Source organism: Canis lupus, chromosome 3 (genome assembly GCF_048164855.1).
Source record: "Canis lupus baileyi chromosome 3, mCanLup2.hap1, whole genome shotgun sequence".
NCBI lineage: Eukaryota > Metazoa > Chordata > Mammalia > Carnivora > Canidae > Canis > Canis lupus.
The window spans coordinates 42,260,609-42,278,759 of record NC_132840.1 but is presented as its reverse complement, the minus strand read 5'-3'; the positions used below and the strand labels follow the sequence as shown (position 1 = coordinate 42,278,759).

The 18,151-nt window shown below is 38.0% G+C and overlaps 2 protein-coding genes across 21 annotated transcripts in view; one reads left to right on the top strand and one right to left on the bottom strand.

Moving 5' to 3' along the window:
• ITGB3BP (integrin subunit beta 3 binding protein) overlaps positions 1 to 1,518 on the top strand; it is a 69,370-nt gene extending 67,852 nt beyond the window's left edge. For all 15 annotated transcript variants that reach the window (XM_072820575.1, XM_072820581.1, XM_072820593.1 and 12 more), the window contains one exon: positions 563 to 1,518. In XM_072820575.1, coding sequence (XP_072676676.1) covers positions 563 to 702 — 140 coding nt within the window. In that variant the 3' untranslated portion in view covers positions 703 to 1,518. The remainder of the gene's footprint in view (positions 1 to 562) is intronic.
• Positions 1,519 to 3,449: 1,931 nt separating this feature from the next.
• ALG6 (ALG6 alpha-1,3-glucosyltransferase) overlaps positions 3,450 to 18,151 on the bottom strand; it is a 67,032-nt gene continuing 52,330 nt past the window's right edge. For all 6 annotated transcript variants that reach the window (XM_072820569.1, XM_072820572.1, XM_072820567.1 and 3 more), the window contains 3 exons: positions 9,711 to 9,779; positions 9,383 to 9,581; positions 3,450 to 4,863 (listed from right to left, as the gene is read on the bottom strand). In XM_072820569.1, coding sequence (XP_072676670.1) covers positions 4,666 to 4,863; positions 9,383 to 9,581; positions 9,711 to 9,779 — 466 coding nt within the window. In that variant the 3' untranslated portion in view covers positions 3,450 to 4,665. The remainder of the gene's footprint in view (positions 4,864 to 9,382; positions 9,582 to 9,710; positions 9,780 to 18,151) is intronic.

The following is an 18,151-nucleotide window of genomic DNA, read 5'->3' as shown; positions in this document are numbered from 1 at the left end:
CATAAGCATGGAAGGGGTATTTCAGGAGTGAAAGGTCCAGATGCCCTATGGGAAACATGCTATCACTTGCCAATGGCTGCTTGGGGGGGAGGTTTCCTCACCCAGAGGTCCTGAGCCAAACTGCAAGAACGTCTGCCACCACTGGGAGGCCCCCGAGGGACATGCTCTGAATAGGAATGCCAGTAAAAAAAGTCTCTTTTTTTGGGGGGCAGCTGTTGGAGGAAACACCTGCTGAAAGGCCCTTAAGGCTTATAGACCAAAGGCATGTAGATTTTGGTGTTTTCAGCAAGTGGGTCATGTAGGAGTTTCAGAGATCTCTCAGAAGTATCCCAAGACCGATCTTCAAAGTGGAGAGTGCGATGTCTGAGTAACCCTATTGACAGTTATTTATGAAGATGAATCTTGTTAGAAGACCCAAAAATGAACAAATGAGAGTGCCAGTATCTCCTCTAGGTGCCAGATCACATGGTAATGGGTGCTTGAACCATGGAAGTAATGCATGAGAGGCATGTTAATTTGGAAACTAGTTCTTGATCTAATAACCATCCTATTTATCCTGCAGGCATTAGAAGAAATGTGCCCACTCTGAACACCAACTTCGTCTGCATCTGCCTGACCGTATTTAAAGGAACAGAAACGTCTGTAATTAATCTGCCCAGTAAATACCAGATCAGAGCACTAGGCAGGTGTGTGTCTAGATAAAATTTCTTGCAGCTAATTTAAACTTTCTACACACACCAGTGGATAATCTCAATGTAAATAATACATTTCTCCTGGACCCTTTAATGTGAGCCAACATGCAGGAGAGGATATTAACTTCTGTTCTCTGTCACATACACGTCTGTGTACTTTTAGCTTTTATAGATAGATTTGAAGCATTTATGAAAAGAGCACCTTTGGTAAAAGTGTAGGTTTTAAGACTCAGATTAAATTTAATGAGTAGAAGTAGGTACCACTTTCCCATTGAAAGCCCCAGATGCATATTAGATTCTTTTTAAACTTTTTAAATTTTTCTATGAGTTTATTATGTAGCCACTATCTCAGGGATGAGTTTTTCTACTTTACCTATTTCTATGCTAGTATAGAAAAACTATTTTCAAAGTTTTAGAATTGTCACACCTTCTTTTATAAAATAGTGGAATGCATTTTTCAGTACAAATATATTTTTAAGTAGGAAGTTATTCTTAAACTGAATTATACAGACTCTACTGAATTTAAAGAGATCTTTCTTATGGGTCAGTATGTGATCCCCTCAAAATTACTTTGGAGCATTAAGTTTCTATTTTTCTATGGTGTTCTTTTGTATCATCGTCGCACTGTCACAAAATTAAAGGGAAGAGGGAATCACAGGATGTGTTATAACTTGGGTAACATGGTTTTTTAAAACCTCTATTTTTCTTTGATTATCTCTACAAGGGAAAAAGTGCCATTCCCTTGGTACTTGCCCTAAGTCTTGATAAAATTTGTATATTATGGTATCATGTAAATAAAAATACTATATGAAAATCTAAAACAAAATTTAAGTTTGAAAATAACTGATTTTCCAGTTAGAGAAATTTCAGATTTACCTCTTAAAATGAAAATGAGTTTTTAAAAACTATTAAATGACATAGATACTAAATAGTAACCCAATTAACTATTAAATCGAATTCCCTTCACTAATGATTTTATTGGTACTACATAAGATTTTAAAGATAATCTAACAAAAAAATAAAATAAATAAAATAAAATAAAATAAAATAAAATAAAGATAATCTAACAAATATTAAGAACACTTTGTGATACACAGTCCTTATAATAGGACATTACCTAAAATATACCAAAATGATAATTCCTTTGTGTTCTAGCATTCCTTTGTGTGAAAACTAACCTTAGGATGTAAGCCAAAGCATATAAACTTGTATTAGTCAGGAAAGGGTTAAGAAGTAGATTGGTTGCATATGTAATGCAACTTAGGTATGTATGTGCTTAATACTATTAAGTCAGTTACTATATGTTTGACCTCTTGATACACTAAGCTTTTGCCTTTCAGAACAGCTGGGTCTGCTAAGAATCATTTCCCAGTTCTCTTCATTGTAGATCAGATGACTCTCGCTTTATCACCCTTGGAGGCCACATGAAGGACAAAGCAGAAAGATCCACACACAAAACTAATGTTTATATGGGGGAAGGGGGGTGCCGCATGGAGAAAGGGGGGATACACGTGGCCCTGATCTTCCAATGAACAAAACAGAGAGAGACCAATTGAGACTTGAAACCCCTGTGTTACTCTAACCATTAGTTACATCCTATCCATCTTTTACTCTTTCTATTGAACAGAGAGGCTCCTTTGGCTGTCTTGACTTTTGTAAATGTTTCACTCACTTAGTTGTGGTTTATCATTTGGACAGAATGCTACATCTGGGATTTTTCTCCCCTCCTTAAGGCCTCAAGGGAAAATGGCTTCATATTTGATACATGAACATACACCCTGTTCTCTTCATTTTAAGAAGCAAACCTAAGTTTATTGGTATCAGAAAACTACATTTCTCAGAAACGACCCTTCCCTCTAAAATAAACTTGAAAATCACTTAGAAGGGTTCATTTTTTGGCAGGTATATTCATGAAGTGAGAAATCTTTAACATTTTTGCATTATCTAAATATCTTTATATTAAAATATCCCAATAACCCTGACTGTCTGAGAGAAGTACTTGGGATTGCCAATATCTGTGATCTTAATTCATCAGACATTTTTGGTATTTTGGAACCTAATCCCTCAAAGTGGACTCTTCTTAAATTGGTTTCTAATAGATACAAGATATTTGACTTAAAATTGCTACAGATCTCCATAAAAACTGCAGTGTTACTCAATATGATTAAATTATCTGGGGAAAATGTGTATATCCCTATATATAGGATTTACCTATGAGATACTTTGAATATGGGTGCATTCTATTTTATTTATTAATATTTACGTAATACTTTGATTTTCAAACAATGTTTCTCTGCTCCAGCTTTTCAGAAGTTAGAACTTCCTCATCACTGATTTAAATCAATATCCTGTGTTAAACCCATATATGCTATTACAAAAAATATAAAATAAAAAAGATAGGACTATACCAGCCAGCCAAGATGCTGACATTTGGGCACAGTGATTACAGATGGTGACCATGAACAGCAATGTTCCTGCTGATTCGGCAGTGATTCAAGGCTGCTTTTCTGTGCTGACCTGCCCTTTGAGTCTTTATGCACATTTGCTTTGAGAAAGAATACTTCCTGGTTTTTGCTTCGTCTAAACCTACTTCCTTTATCAGACTTAGAAGCACATACTTTCTTGCAGCCTGTGGCTTTCCACGTCTAGAAACAAATTTTTTTTACGTATATGTGTTCATTGTTTTAAAACAGATCACCGCTTAGTCAATACACCTTGATGTCTTATGAAAGAAATATATTCATTAAAAACATAGGCTGATGTGAAAATAATTGTTTTATTCTTATCACAGAGACTAAAAGAACACGTTTTCCCCCCACCCTCCCGAGAGAACAGTCTTTACATAAGAAGCTATAACATGAATATGATACATTATTTTTACCAATTGAGTATGATAGTAAAGATGAGCTTCTCCTAATATAGAATGATACATTATTAACGGCCAAGTTAACATGAAACGTGATATGAAGCAATGCTTATGGAAGTGGTAATCTTGAACCACTCAAAAAAGATCAAAAGGATGATATCTTGTATAAAACTATTTAACTCAAAATGATCCTAGAAGTTTAGAACTAGTGATCATGAATAATTTTTTTTAAAAATTACTCCAACTGCTTAAGTTCAGTAAAATTCACTCTTTAATTGCATTCAAGTAAATCAGCATTTTTGGAAACAAAGAAGAACATGGTCTAATCTCTACTTTGTTATAAAAGAAATCAAATTTGAACATGTATAAGACATGTTCAAACTCCAAGCAGTTTAAATTTTTTTTTTTTTTAATTTTTATTTATTTATGATAGTCACACAGAGAGAGAGAGAGAGAGGCAGAGACACAGGCAGAGGGAGAAGCAGGCTCCATGCACCGAGAGCCCGATGTGGGATTCGATCCCGGGTCTCCAGGATCGCGCCCTGGGCCAAAGGCAGGCGCCAAACCGCTGCGCCACCCAGGGATCCCCTCCAAGCAGTTTAAATTGCCTTCTCACAATAATTGAAAAGATCATGACAAATTTAATCCCTGAGATATAATTTCTAATGAGTGAAAAATACACATTATTTGCATCCTAAAATGTAAGGAAAACTAAATTTAAATACCAAAATTAGTAATTTCCTTTAAAAAGAAGGACTTAATTCACCCAGTAAATTCATTGGATTTGCAAAAAAAAAATTTTTAAGACAACAAATCATAGAGTACATTTCCTAAATATAAACACTGGGATTAAGGGTAAGCATTTAGATAACTGAATAATAATAAAACTACAATATGTTGTGGCCACTCCATAGTTAGAAAATAAAAGCCTCCACTGGGCTTGGGTCCCCATATACATTAACTTTGTACAGACAACAATGACTTTTTATTAATTTTTTCCCTATAGTTTTGTGATTATCAAAATGATAATTTCATTTATATGTAGCCAAAAAAGTTCAAAACAACTTTAAGCACTGTTAATATTTTCACATCTGTTTGGAGATAGAACTAGTTGATTTTCTTCTGGTTTCTTCCATTTTTGAAATCCCACATGATTATAATGTTAAAGTATACCAAGAAGAACAGGAAGTTCAAGCAGGATACAAAACAAATTAATACAGAAAATAAATCCGGTAATTTCTGAGGAGGTTCCAGTGTGACAGTTATCAGTGTCAGAAGTACCATAGTGATGACTGAGATAAGAAACTACAAGAGAAAAAACATGTATGAGTACATTAAAGATAAATGCCAAACCAACTGAGCTACCCAGGCACCCTACCATATTGGGACAGTTTAGCTCTCGACTGAGCTTTAAGACAAGGATCAGCCACATCTTACCCATTTTACCCCCTGGCAAAGCACATTGGTACACAGACGCTGCTCAAGTAAATGTAGAAAGCAAGCAGTGAGAAACCATAGTGACTTTCATGAAGGAGGTGGCACATAAATGGAACCCTAAAAGATGTCTTAATGGCTATATTATAACAGGATTTAAAGACCTGAAGAGAGTGATGCAGTGCTCATTCCGGATGGAAGCCTAGGAAAGACAGTAACCAAAAAGGCTCACAAATAGGTATAAACAGGCGGCAAATATCCTCCAAAGGGAGAATCCCTGAATCAACCTTACTGAAAAGTGAAAACTTCTGAAGTGAAATCATCAAATATAAAGTTTCAAACTTAAGGGCCACCTAGGTGGCTGAGTCATTTAAGCATCTGACTCTTGGTTTTGGCTTAGGTCATGATCTCAGGGTCATGCCTTGCTTCAGGCTCTACACTCAGCACAGAGTCTGCTTGAGATTCTTTCCCCCTTTTTTTCCCTCCCCCTCTGCTCCTCCCCCCACTCTCTCTCACTTAAATAAATAAAACTTTTTTTTTTTTTTAAGTTTCAAACTTAAAAAATATGGGACTGGTTGAAATGTCATGACACTATGTTCCTGAATGTTAAAGAGGCATGCTAAAATTCCTCCTGCTTTAAACAAACTCCAGCTATTACCCCATTTGTCTGCTTCCATTTACAGCAAAGTTTCCCAAAGTAGTTGCTTATAACTTAACTGCATCCACTTCTCTTCCTATTCATTAGTGAATCCACACCAATTAGACTTTGACCTTTTCAGTTGTTTCAATGAAACTGCCCTGGCCGAAGATCAATAGTGACCTCTACTGTATTAAATCTAATGGTTATTTCTTGAATTATTTGATTTCTCAACAGCATCTGAAATAGCACATCACTCCCATCTCCTTGAAACATTTCTTTCACTTGACTTCCATAACACCATATTCTTCTGGTTTCTTCCCACCTCAATAGTTAATCCTTCTCAGACAACTTTCCTGGTTCCTCCTCATGTCCCCCACCTCTATGCATTGTAGTATCCCAAGGCTCAGTAGTTAGTCATCTTCTGTACTCACACCTTTGGTGAGCTCATTTGGTGACATATATTACCTATATGCCAAAGACTGAAATTACTGTCTCCAGCTTAGGCCTCTTTCCCCCTAAACTCCAGACTCATTCAAATGGATATGTAATAAGCATCTAAAACTATGAATAACAGCTATCCTTAATAAGATTAACAGCTGGGCAGCCCTGGTGGCCCAGCGGCTTAGTGCCGCCTTTAGCCCAGGGTGTGATCCTGGAGATCGGGGATTGAGTCCCACGTCGGGCTTCCTGCATGGAGCCTGCTTCTCCCTCTGCCTGTGTCTCTGCCTCTCTCTCTCTCTCTGTGTCTGTCATGAATAAATAAATAAAATTAAAAAAAAAAAAAAGATTAACAGCTGATTTCTTGTCAAAAATACTGAGGCCACAAGGCAGTGGGATGGATGATATTCAAATTGCTGAAAAAGACAAGAATTCTTTTTCAAGCAAAAATACCCTTCAAAAATGAAGGAAAATTAACAGAAGAATAGAAATAAGTTTAACATAAGAAGTGCAAGACCTGTACACTGAAAAATATAGAACACTGTTGAAGAAAAAGAATATTTAAATAAATGGAAATATGTCTATGTTATTAGATTTGGAAAACTAAGTCTTGTTAAAACAGCAATATTTCACAAATAGATATACAGATTCAAAGCAATCTTTATCAAAGTCTTAGCTGGACTTTTACAGAAATTGACAAGGTGATCCTTGTCAAGGAAACACAATCCTTGGAAATCCACAATGTCCTTGGAAATGCAAGGAACATAGAATAGCTAAAACAGTCATGAGAAAGAACAAAGTTGGAGGACTCCCGTTCTGAGTTTCAAGGCTAACTACAAAGCTACGGTGATCAAAACAGTGTAGCACTGTCAAAATGATTGACACATAGATCAGTGGAATAGAACCGAGAGTCCAGAAACCAATCCTTAACACTTAAGATAAGCTGGTTTTCTTTTTTTTTTTTATATTTATTTATTTGTTATTTATGATAGAGAGGCAGAGACACAGGAGGGAGAAGCCGGCTCCGTGCCAGGAGCCCGACGTGGGACTCGATCCCAGGGCTCCAGGATCGCGCCCTGGGCCAAAGGCAGGCGCTAAACCACTGAGCCACCCAGGGATCCCCATAAGCTAGTTTTCAACAAAGGTACCAACACAATTCATTGGTGCTGGAACAATTGAATAAAGCTGGACTCCTACCTTACACCATATACAAAATTAACTCAAAAGGAATTGACCTAAAGATAAAACTCTTGAAAGAAAAAGGGTAAATCTTCATGACCTTTACACAGTGGCTTCCTATATATGACATCAAAAGCATAAGAGCACCTAGCTGGCTCAGTCAGTAGAACATGCAACTTTTGAACTCGGAGTCATGAGTTCAAATCCCACATTAAGCATTGAGGTTACTTTATTCACTTATGTTTTTAAAGATTTTATTTATTTATTCATGAGAGACACAGAGAGGCAGAGACATAGGCAGAGAGAGAAACAGGCTTCCAGCAGGGAGCCCGATGTGGGACTCAATCCTAAGATCCCAGGATCACGCCCTGAGCCAAAGGCAGACATTCAACCATTGAGCCACCCAGGTATCCCATTGAGGTTACTTTAAAGGAAAAAAAAAAAAGAAAGAAAAGAAAAGCACAAACAACAAAAGAAATAGGTATATTGGACTTCTTAAAAAAAAAAAAAAAAAAAAAAAACTTTCATGCTGCGAACACCACCATTAAGAAAGTGAGGGAAATCTACAGAATAAGAAATATTTCCAAGTCACGTTTCTAGTAAGGGACTTGTATCAAGAATGTATGAAGAACTCAGAAATGGAAAGACAACCTAATTAAAAATGGGCAAAGGATTTGAATAGGCATTTCTCCATAGACAATATACAAATAGCCAATGAACACATAAAAATTTGCCCAAATCATTGGTAACTAGGAAAATACAAATCAAAACCTCAGTGAGATACAATTTCACTCCCACTAGGATGGCTATAATAAAGACAATAACAAAAATGTCAAGAATGTAGATGGGCACCTGGGTGGCTAACTGGCAAGGTATCTGCCTTTGGCTCAGGTCATGATCCCAGAGTCCTGGGATCAAGTCCCATATCAGGCTCCCTGCTCCACGGGGAGCCTGCTTCTTCTCCTTCTCCCTCTCCATCTGCCTCTGCCTCTGCTTTTGTCTATCTATCCCTCATGAGTAAATAAATAAAATCTTAAAAAAAAAAATGTAAAGAAACTGGAATCCTCATATGTTGCTGGTGGGAATGTAGAATCATATAGCACTGTGGCAAGCAGTTGTGCAGTTTTGCAAAATGTTAAAGAGAATTACCACTTCTGAGGATATATTCAAGGGAAATGAAAAAAAAAAGTGCTGATAAATTTGTAAACATATCTCCACAGCAGCATTATTCACAGCAGCCAAAAAGTGGGATCGACCTAATACCCATCAACTGATGAACAGATAAACAAAATGTGGTATATCCATTAAAATAGAATATAGTATGGCAATAAAAAAGAGTGAAGTATTGATGCATGTTACAACACAGATGAACCTCAAAAACATGCTGAGTGAAAGTAGTCAGTCACAAAAGACTACTTTGTTTTTTAAAGTAGGCTCCACATCCAGCATGGAGGACAACATGGGGCTCAAACCCACAACACTGAGATCAAGATCTGAGCCCAGATCAAGAGTCAGATGCTCAACTGACTGAGCCACTCAAGCACCCCGACTATATTTTCTATGATTCCATGTTACAGTCTGAATTATGTCCCCACAAAATTCAAGTGTTGTAGCCCCAACCCCCAATGTGACTGCATTTGGAGACAAAAACTTTAGGAAGGTTAAATTGACGTCATAAGGGTGGGGCCCTAGTTTGATAGGATTAGTATCCTTATAAGAAGAGAAAGAGGGCAGCCCAGGTGGCTCAGCGGTTTAGCACTGCCTTCAGCGCAGGGCCTGATCCTGATCCTGGAGACCCGGGACTGAGTCCCACGTCAGGCTCCCTGCAGGCTTCTCCCTCTGCCTGTCTCTCTGCCTCTCTCTCCGTGTCTCTCATGAGTAAATAAATAAAACCTTAAAAATTTTTTAAATTTAAATTAAAAAAAAACTGAACAACTTCTGGCCCCTAGGTGGCTCAGTTGATTAAGCATCCAACTCTTTGTTTTCGGCTCAGGTCATGATCTTAAGGTTATGAGATCAAGCCCCATATTGGGCTTCTCATCAGGGCATCCAACCTGCTTAAGATTCTCTCCCTCTCTGCCTCTCCTCCCACGCAACTCGCCTCTAAAAACAAAACAAAACTGAACAACTTACCAAATATTGTATAATTCTGGGAAGAAATGTAAAACATGGAAGATATTTCCTAAGAGAAATGGAAAAGGATTTCAAGTGCAGTTCTTCTTCAGAAGTCTTTTCAAATATTGAAAAGGAAATTGCACAAGCTATAAAAAATGCCATTGTTGTCACAACTGAGGGCATTAGGAGTTCATCCTTCAGAAGAAGAGGTAGCATACTGTAAGGGAAAACAGAAAAAACATCAAAAGAGACTTGCTAATTCAAACCATAATCACTGTATAAAAATTTTTAAATAAGCCTATGAGAATTATACTGAAAATATTATATGAATATTGGTTTGACTCACCTAAATGTTGACACAAGTAAAAACCAAGTAGACATAAAAGGAATTTCACTCAAAACTAAGCAGACTGGTCTAAAATGATAAAGAAAGAGTATTTTAATCTTAGAGAACAGAATTTCAATTGAAATTACATATGAAAAATATAAACGCATTTTATCTGTCTAATCTTTAGGGTAGCTAAACAAGCAAAGAAAAAACAGCCAGTAAGGTCTCCATATGGATCACTGATTAATTTTTTAAATTCAATCCAAACTAAGTCTAAACATAAACAAGGTATGAACTCCTCCTAATAACTGAAAAACTGCTTCTTCCAATATTCCATTAATGTATTTTTTTTCTGTCATACAAACAGCTTACAGAACAGATCAGATAAACAAATTCAGATATTCAGAGAAAGAGCTTTTTCATGTTTCACCCTACTTGGGAAATAAATTAATTCCCAGGATAGTGGTTTCAAACTTCTTTTATGATCCTTCATGTTACATATTACTAATCTAAGTTAAAAACTAAAGTTATAACAGATAGGATCGTCCTCTGCCACTGAAGTGAAAACAACAGAGACAAAGAAGACTTATAAGAGGAAATAAGTTGATAATGGTATAAGAGGAAAAAACAAGTAGGAAGCAGCTACGTGAAAAGAGCAATAATACAGGAAGAGGAAGCATAATGCCAATAAATGGAATGACTGGCTTTATGACTGAGTATAGGGTCATGGGTCCCAACTCTGTGACCTCCATACTAGCACCCCTAATCTCATTCCATTCTGGATTCTACTGTGGCAATGCTCGGGAAAAGGGGGACCTGAATCCTAGTCCCATCTGTGCCTCTTACTTTATGGTCTTGAACAAATGATTAACCATTTTTCTCAGGTGTAAATGGAAATCGTAATAATAATACCTTATATTGTTACATAATTGAAAGCACTCTTTTGCAAGTATTATCTAATTTAATAAGTAACTTTTTAAACCTTTTAAAATAAGGAGACCCAAAATAGTAACAACAACAATAATAGAAACAAGTATTCAACAACTGCCCATCATTACTAAAGGTTTGAACATTCTCCTTTCTTAGGATGACTTTTCCCCATGTCAGCTAGCATATGAAATGTAAAACCTGGGATTACAAACTGAATGAAAACTACTGCAGTAAAAGAAAATACTAGAGGACTTTCAATTTCACTACTTGATTCATTTTAAATCAGAATTTATGTTAAACACAAGCACATAGTAGGTGCTCAATAAACATTATTTTCTCTTTCTAGGTCTTTTTTTTTTTTAAGATTTTATTTATTTATTCATGAGAGACACACAGAGAGGCAGAGACACAGGCAGAGGGAGAAACAGGCTCCATGCAGGGAGCCTGATTCAGGACTCAATCCAGGGATTCCAGGATCACGCCCTGGGCTGAAGGCAGACACTCAACCACTGAGCCACCCAGGCGTCTCTCTTTCTGGGTCTTAACTCTTTCTCATTTATTCTTTCAATATTAATTTACTGAATACGAGCATTTATTGAAAACTTATGTACAACTGCTCTGAAAGAAATACAAAGAGGAATATAACTCAGCCCTTGACCTCAATTCAAGGTACTTAATATTTATACTCAAGCAGCAAAATCCCCTGCATCCTCAACCTCTAACTCTTTCCCTTCACCATCCTGTTGAAAATGAATCCTGGATCCCGTCCCCTAAGGAAAATGCTACCCCTCAGCCCTCTCAACAGGTTTTGTTTCCACAGCCTTGAAAACAGCTTGACGTAGCAGGAGATAACCTCTTTGTGCTTTATCACCTCTTCCACACCAGTTCTCCCTCTCTCCACCCTAACAATCTCCAGGTTTTAATCTCATGTCCTCCAGCTTCATCCCTCTCAATCCTCTCTTTGTTATCATCTACCATCCCCAAGAGTCACTTTCAACTCCGTACTCACTGTCACTTTCTACAACCCTACTCATCTTTATTCCTGGCAATTTTTACATGTAGATGATCTTCCAACACCCTGACTTCTCATTTACTAGAACTCCTGTCTTCTAGTGATCTCACTTTCATTCCTACATCTTTGGGTTATACTTGGGATTGCAACCCCTCCATAATCACAATTTAGCAACTGCATCCTGACCTCTATCTCCTATCTTTTCAGCACTCCGGAACTCCAGAAATCTTTTGATCCCATCAAGACCATCTATCCATTATTCCTACTACCTTTTTCACTTTGCCTCACTCCTTTGGTGTCTTTTCCCCTTCTCAGCCAGCTTAAATTCTAAGGTCAACCATTAAAATCACTCCCATGCATTCACTCCCAAGCCCTGAGCAAGCCTGTTACCCTCACTAGACAAAACCGCAAACCTGGAAAGACCTCTCCACCTGTACTTATTCCAACCATACTGAGCAACTGCTCTTGAAGAAAACATTTACCCACACTGTTTCACTTTGAAGATGTATTTATTTATTTTGAGAGAGAGAATGGGGAGGAAGGGCACAGGGAGAGGGAGAAAGTCTCAAGCAGATTCCCTGCTGAGTGCAGAGGAGCTCAACAACCAGCTCATTTCAACCCTGAGATCAAAACCTGAGCCAAAACAGAGTCAGGCACTTACTTAACCAATTGAGCCACCTAGGCACCCCTGCTTTCACTTTAAATACATGATGATGATATTCAGGGGTCTAACAACTACTGTATATTCTCTTAATCTGTTCACATTGTAACTCCTTAGAATAATCCACACCTCATAATCTCATAATCCCAACAGTTCCAACCTACTCTTGCCTAATGACCTTGCCTTCCACTGCATTAAAAAAATTGAAGCAATTAAAAGAACTTTCACAGATGCCACCATCACATCTACTCTATTCCCAGCATCTTTACCAATATACCCTGTTCCTTTATATTAAAATGAACTTCTCCTGCATCTTTCCAAAGCCAGCCCTTCCAATTTGTGCTGTAACTCCTATCCTATTTCCCTTTCCAAGGGGCAATTGCCCCAACTCTTAACCTCCCTCCTGTATGATCATTGTTCACTCTTTATTGACCATTCCCACACCATTATTTCTCCTATCTTAAAGCAAACCCCAGTTGACTTTTTTTTAAGATTTTATTTATTTATTCACGAGTGACACAGAGAGAGAGGCAGAGACATAGGTAGAGAGAGAAGCAGGCTCCATGGAAGAAGCCCGATGTGGGACTCAATCTGGGGACTCCAGGATCATACCCTGAGCTGAAAGGCAAACACTTAACCGCTTATCCACCCAGGCATCCCTGACTACTTTATCAATTATTGCTCTCCCCTTTTCAGCAAAGCTCACCTGAAGAACTGTCTACCTATCTCACACCATATACAAAAGTTACTCAAAATGGATTAAAGACCTAAATATAAGAGCTAAATCCATAAACTTCTTAGAAATAACATGAGAGTAAGTCTGTATTACCCTGGCTTTGGCAATGGTTTGTTAGATACGACACCAAAAGCTCAAGCAACAAAACAAATAATAGATAAACTGAACTTCATCAAAATTAACTTTTGACAGTTATTAAAATCTTAAAAAATGCTCAACATCACTAGTTATCAGGGAAATGCAAATCAAAACCACAATGATGGGCAGCCCGGGTGGCTCAGCGGTTTAGCACTGCCTTCAGCCCAGGGCCTGATCCTGGAGACCCGGGATCGAGTCCCACATCAGGTTCCCCGCATGGAGCCTGCTTCTCCCTCTCCCTCTGCCTGTGTCTCTGCCTCTCTCTCCTCTCTGTGTATTCTCATGAATAAATAAATAAAATCTTTAAAAAACACACACACACACACACACACACACACACATACACACACACAAAAACCACAATGAAATACCAATTCATACCCAAGGATGGGGGGGGAAAAAAAAGGAAAAATAACAAGTGCTGGCAAGGATGTAGAAAAACTGGAAAAGTCATCTATTACATTACTTGTGGAAATGCAAAATGGTATAGCTACTGTGGAAAAGTTAGATGATTCCTCAATCAGTTAAATAAAGAATTACTATATAACCCAGGAATCTCACTCCTGGGGATAGACTCAAAGAGTACTGAAAACAAATGTTCAAACAAAAACCTATGCAGGAATATTCATACTGGCACTAGAAACCCAAATATTCATCAAATGATGCATGGAGGGCAGCCCCGGTGGCGCAGCGGTTTAGTGCCGCCTGCAGCCCAGGGTGTGATCCTGGAGACCTGGGATCGAGTCTCACATCAGGCTTCCTGTATGGAGCTTGCTTCTCCCTCTGCCTGTGTCTCTGCCTCTCTCTCTCTCCCTCCTCTGTGTGTGTGTGTCTCTATGAATAAAAAAAAAATTTCAAATGATGCATGGATGAACAAAATGTAGCATCTCCACACAATGCATGGGCATGCATGAGGATGAACCTTGGAAATACTATTTTACATGAAAGAGGTCAGACACAAAAAGCCAAATATTGTAGGATTCCAATTACATGAAGTACCCAAAATAGGCAAATCCATAGAGAAAGTAATTAAGTGGTTACAAGAACTGAAGGATGGGGAGTGACTGCGTAAAGGGTACAATTTCCTTTGGGGTGATAAAGATGTTCTGGAAGTAGACAGTGGTCAGGGTTGCAAAGCATTGTGAATACTGGTGTATTTTGGGGATCCCTGGGTGGCGCAGCGGTTTGGTGCCTGCCTTTGGCCCAGGGCGCGATCCTGGAGACCCAGGATCGAATCCCACGTCGGGCTCCCGGTGCATGGAGCCTGCTTCTCCCTCTGCCTGTGTCTCTGCCTCTCTCTCTCTCTCTGTGTGACTATCATAAATAAAAAATAAAAATAAATAAATAAATAAACTGGTGTATTTTGCCACAATTAAACAAAATGATCTAGACCTATTAAAAGAAAAATTAAAAGAAAATGATCTAGACCTATTTTCAATTTTTCTCTTCTCATTAGTTCTCAAATCCACCCTAATCAGGCTTTCCCCTGCATCACTCCATCAACATTATCCTTGTCAGAGTCACTAGTGACTCCCATTTTGCTAAGGCAAATGGTCTATTCTCAGACCTCATCTTATTTGAGTGGTGGCATCCAATACAATTGATCACCTCATTTTCTTTTCTTCCCTCAGCTTTATTGAGATATAATTGACATATAAAATTATATAAGTTTAATGTATACGACACAATGACTTGATAGAAGCACAATGATTTGATATAGGTATATATAGGTATATAATAATGATTATTGCAATAAGGTTAGTAGCACATCCGTCAATTCAGTTACCTTTCATGTGTGAGCGTGCACAGTGAGAATTTTTAAGATCTATTCTCTAAGCAACTTCCGAGTATATAATACCTGTTAAATATTATGTACAGCCATCATGCTGTACATTGGATCCCCAGAGCCTATTCATCTTAAAACTGTAAGTCTGTATCCTTTGACCACCTTGGCCCATTTTCCTCCCTTCTCCCCTGCCCAGCAACAACCAATCTACTTTGTTTCTAGGAGTTTCTATGATTTAGATTCTTTATTTATTTGAGGTCACACAGTATTTATCTTTCGCTGTTTGACTTATTTCACTTAGTATAATGCCCTCATGGTTCATCTACATTGCTGCAAATGGCAAGATTTCCTTCTTTTTTATGACTACTATTCCAGAGTGTGTGAGAGAGTGTGCGCAGTGTAGTGTTTATCCATTCATCTGTTGATGGGCATTTAGGTGGTTTCCATGCCTTGACTATAGCAAATAATGAACATGGGGATGCAGATACCTCTTTAGGATCATGATTTCATTCCCTTCAAATATATACCCACATGTGGGATGGCTGATTATATGGCAGTTCTATTTTATTTTTGGAGGAACTTCTATAGTGCTTTCCATAGCTACTATACCAATTTACATTCCCAGCAAGAGTGTACAAGTGTTCCCGTTTCTCCTCATACTTACCAGTACTTGTTATCTCTTGTCTTTTTAATAAGAGCCATTTGATAAGAGCCATTCTGACTGATAGGAAGTAATATTTCATGGTGGTTTTAAAGATTTTTTTAAAAAATTCATACGGAACAGAGAGAGGCAGACATAGACAGAGGGAGAAGTAGGCTCCCTGCAGAGACTCCGATGCAGGACTTGGTCCTAAGACCCCAGGATCGCAACCTGAGCCAAAGGCAGACGCTCAACCACTGAGCCACCCAGGTGTCACTCACTGTGGTTTTGATTTGCATTTTCCGGATGATTAGTGATGTTGAGCACCTTTTCATGTACCTGTTGTATAGCTTCTTTCAGAAAATATCTATTAAGGTCCTTTGCCCATTTTTTTTTTTATTGAGTTGTATGAATTCCTTATATATGTGGGATATTAACTCCTTATCAGGTATATGGTTTACAAATATTTTTCCCATTCCATAAGTTTCCTATTCATTTTGTTAATCATTTCTTTTGCTATACAGAAGTTTTTTAGTTTGATATCACCCCAGTTATTTATTTTTCCTTTTCTTCCTTGTGTTTTTGGTGTCAAATCCAAAATATGATTGCTAAGACCAATGTCAAGGAGCTTCTTCACTATGTTTTTTTATCTAGGAGATTTATAGTTTCAGGTCTTATATTTATGTCTTTAATCCATTTCAAGTTAATTTTTGTGAATGGGGTAAGATAGGTGACGTCATGTCCTTATATAACTTCTTCACTCAGGACATCAACTCTCGTGGCTTTTCATCCTGCCTTATTAGCCATTCCTATTTGCCTCTTCTCCTAATACCCCCTAACATTGTGTGGCCCAGGACTCAGTCTCTGGTACTCTTCTCTATATATACTCCCTTGGTGATCTCATTCAGTCCCATGATTTTGTCCTCTCTACTAACAAACTACTAAATTTGTTTCTCCAGCTCAACTCCCCTTAAGAACTCCACTCATGGGCAGCCCAGGTGGCTGAGCAGTTTAGCGCCGCCTTCAGCCCACGGCGTGATCCTGGAGACCCAGGATCAAGTCCCACATCGGACTCCCTGCATGGAGCCTGCTTCTCCCTCTGCCTGTGTCTCTGCCTCTCTCTCTCTCTCTCTCTGTCTCTCATGAATAAATAAATAAAATATTTTTTAAAATTTTAAAAAAAATAAAAAGAACTCCACTCATATGTCCAATCAGTTGACTCAGTATCCAAACTGATAGCCAAAGATCTGTCCAATACTGAACATGGGATCCTCATACCAGGTCCGTATCTAGCCTAATTCTGTTTCACCTGCAGTCTTCCCATTTCAGTCAATTGCTATTCTGTCCTTCCAGTTCCAAGCCAGAAATCATGGACACACATTTGATTTTTCTATTACATGTTACACACAAATCATCAGGAAGCCTCCTGGTTCTTTTTTAACATCGACAATGACCACTTCTCACTTCTTCCACTATTAATATCTTGGTCCCAGTACCACCATCTTTCAAGTGGATTATGATAACAGCCTCCTAAATGGTCTCCATGTTTTCTTGCCCCATACAATCTATTCTCAACCTGCAGCCAGAATGATCCTTCAATTTTTTTTTTAACATTTTTGAGGTATAATTAATTTACAAAGAATTGCACATATTTAATGTATATAATTTGATAAGCTGAGTGATCCTTTTAAAACACCAAGTCAGACCATGCTTATTCCCCAGCACCCTTCCATGACTCCCCATTTCCTTTGGAATAAAGCCAAAATTCCTAATGTGGCCTACAAGGTCCTATAGAATTTACATGTCTGTTACCTCTTTAACTTCACCTATTACCCTCCACCTTTGACCACTCCGCTCTGGCCACAATGGCCATTCTATTGTTCACTAAACATACCAGGCATACTCTCATCTTAGGGCTTCACAGAGGCTGTTCCATCTATAATGTTATTATCCCAAATATCCACACAGCTAATTTCCTCAACATCTCCAGTCCACTCAAATATCTCCTCAATGAGGACTACCTTGACACCTATATTAAAATTACAACCTATACTTGCTCCTGTACTCTCACCTCCAATACTCCCAATTTCCCTAATCCTGTTTTATTTCTTCCTCGTGGCCTTTATTACCTTCTAAAACACTATTTACTTTTATCTAATTATTAGTGTCTATCCTTAAGAATGAAAGCTAAGAAAGTAGGAATTTCTGTGTTTTGTTTATAGATATATACCAAGTACACAGAACAGTACCTAGCAAACAATAGGCACTCAATGAATATTTATTGAATGAAATATCTAATGATAGATTAGGTAGGACCAGATCAAGAAAAACTTTTAATGCTGACTTTAAAATATTTTATCAAAATTATATTAAAGCCATGCACTGGGGGCGCCTGGGTTGAGCTCTGCCTTCAGCTCAGGTCATGATCCCAGAGTCCTGGGACTGAGCCCCATGTCTGGCTCCCTGCTTAGAGGGGAGCCTCCATTCTCCCTGCTTGTGAGCTCTCTCTCTTTCAAATTAATTAATTAAATGAAGCCATGCATTGCTATAAATAGT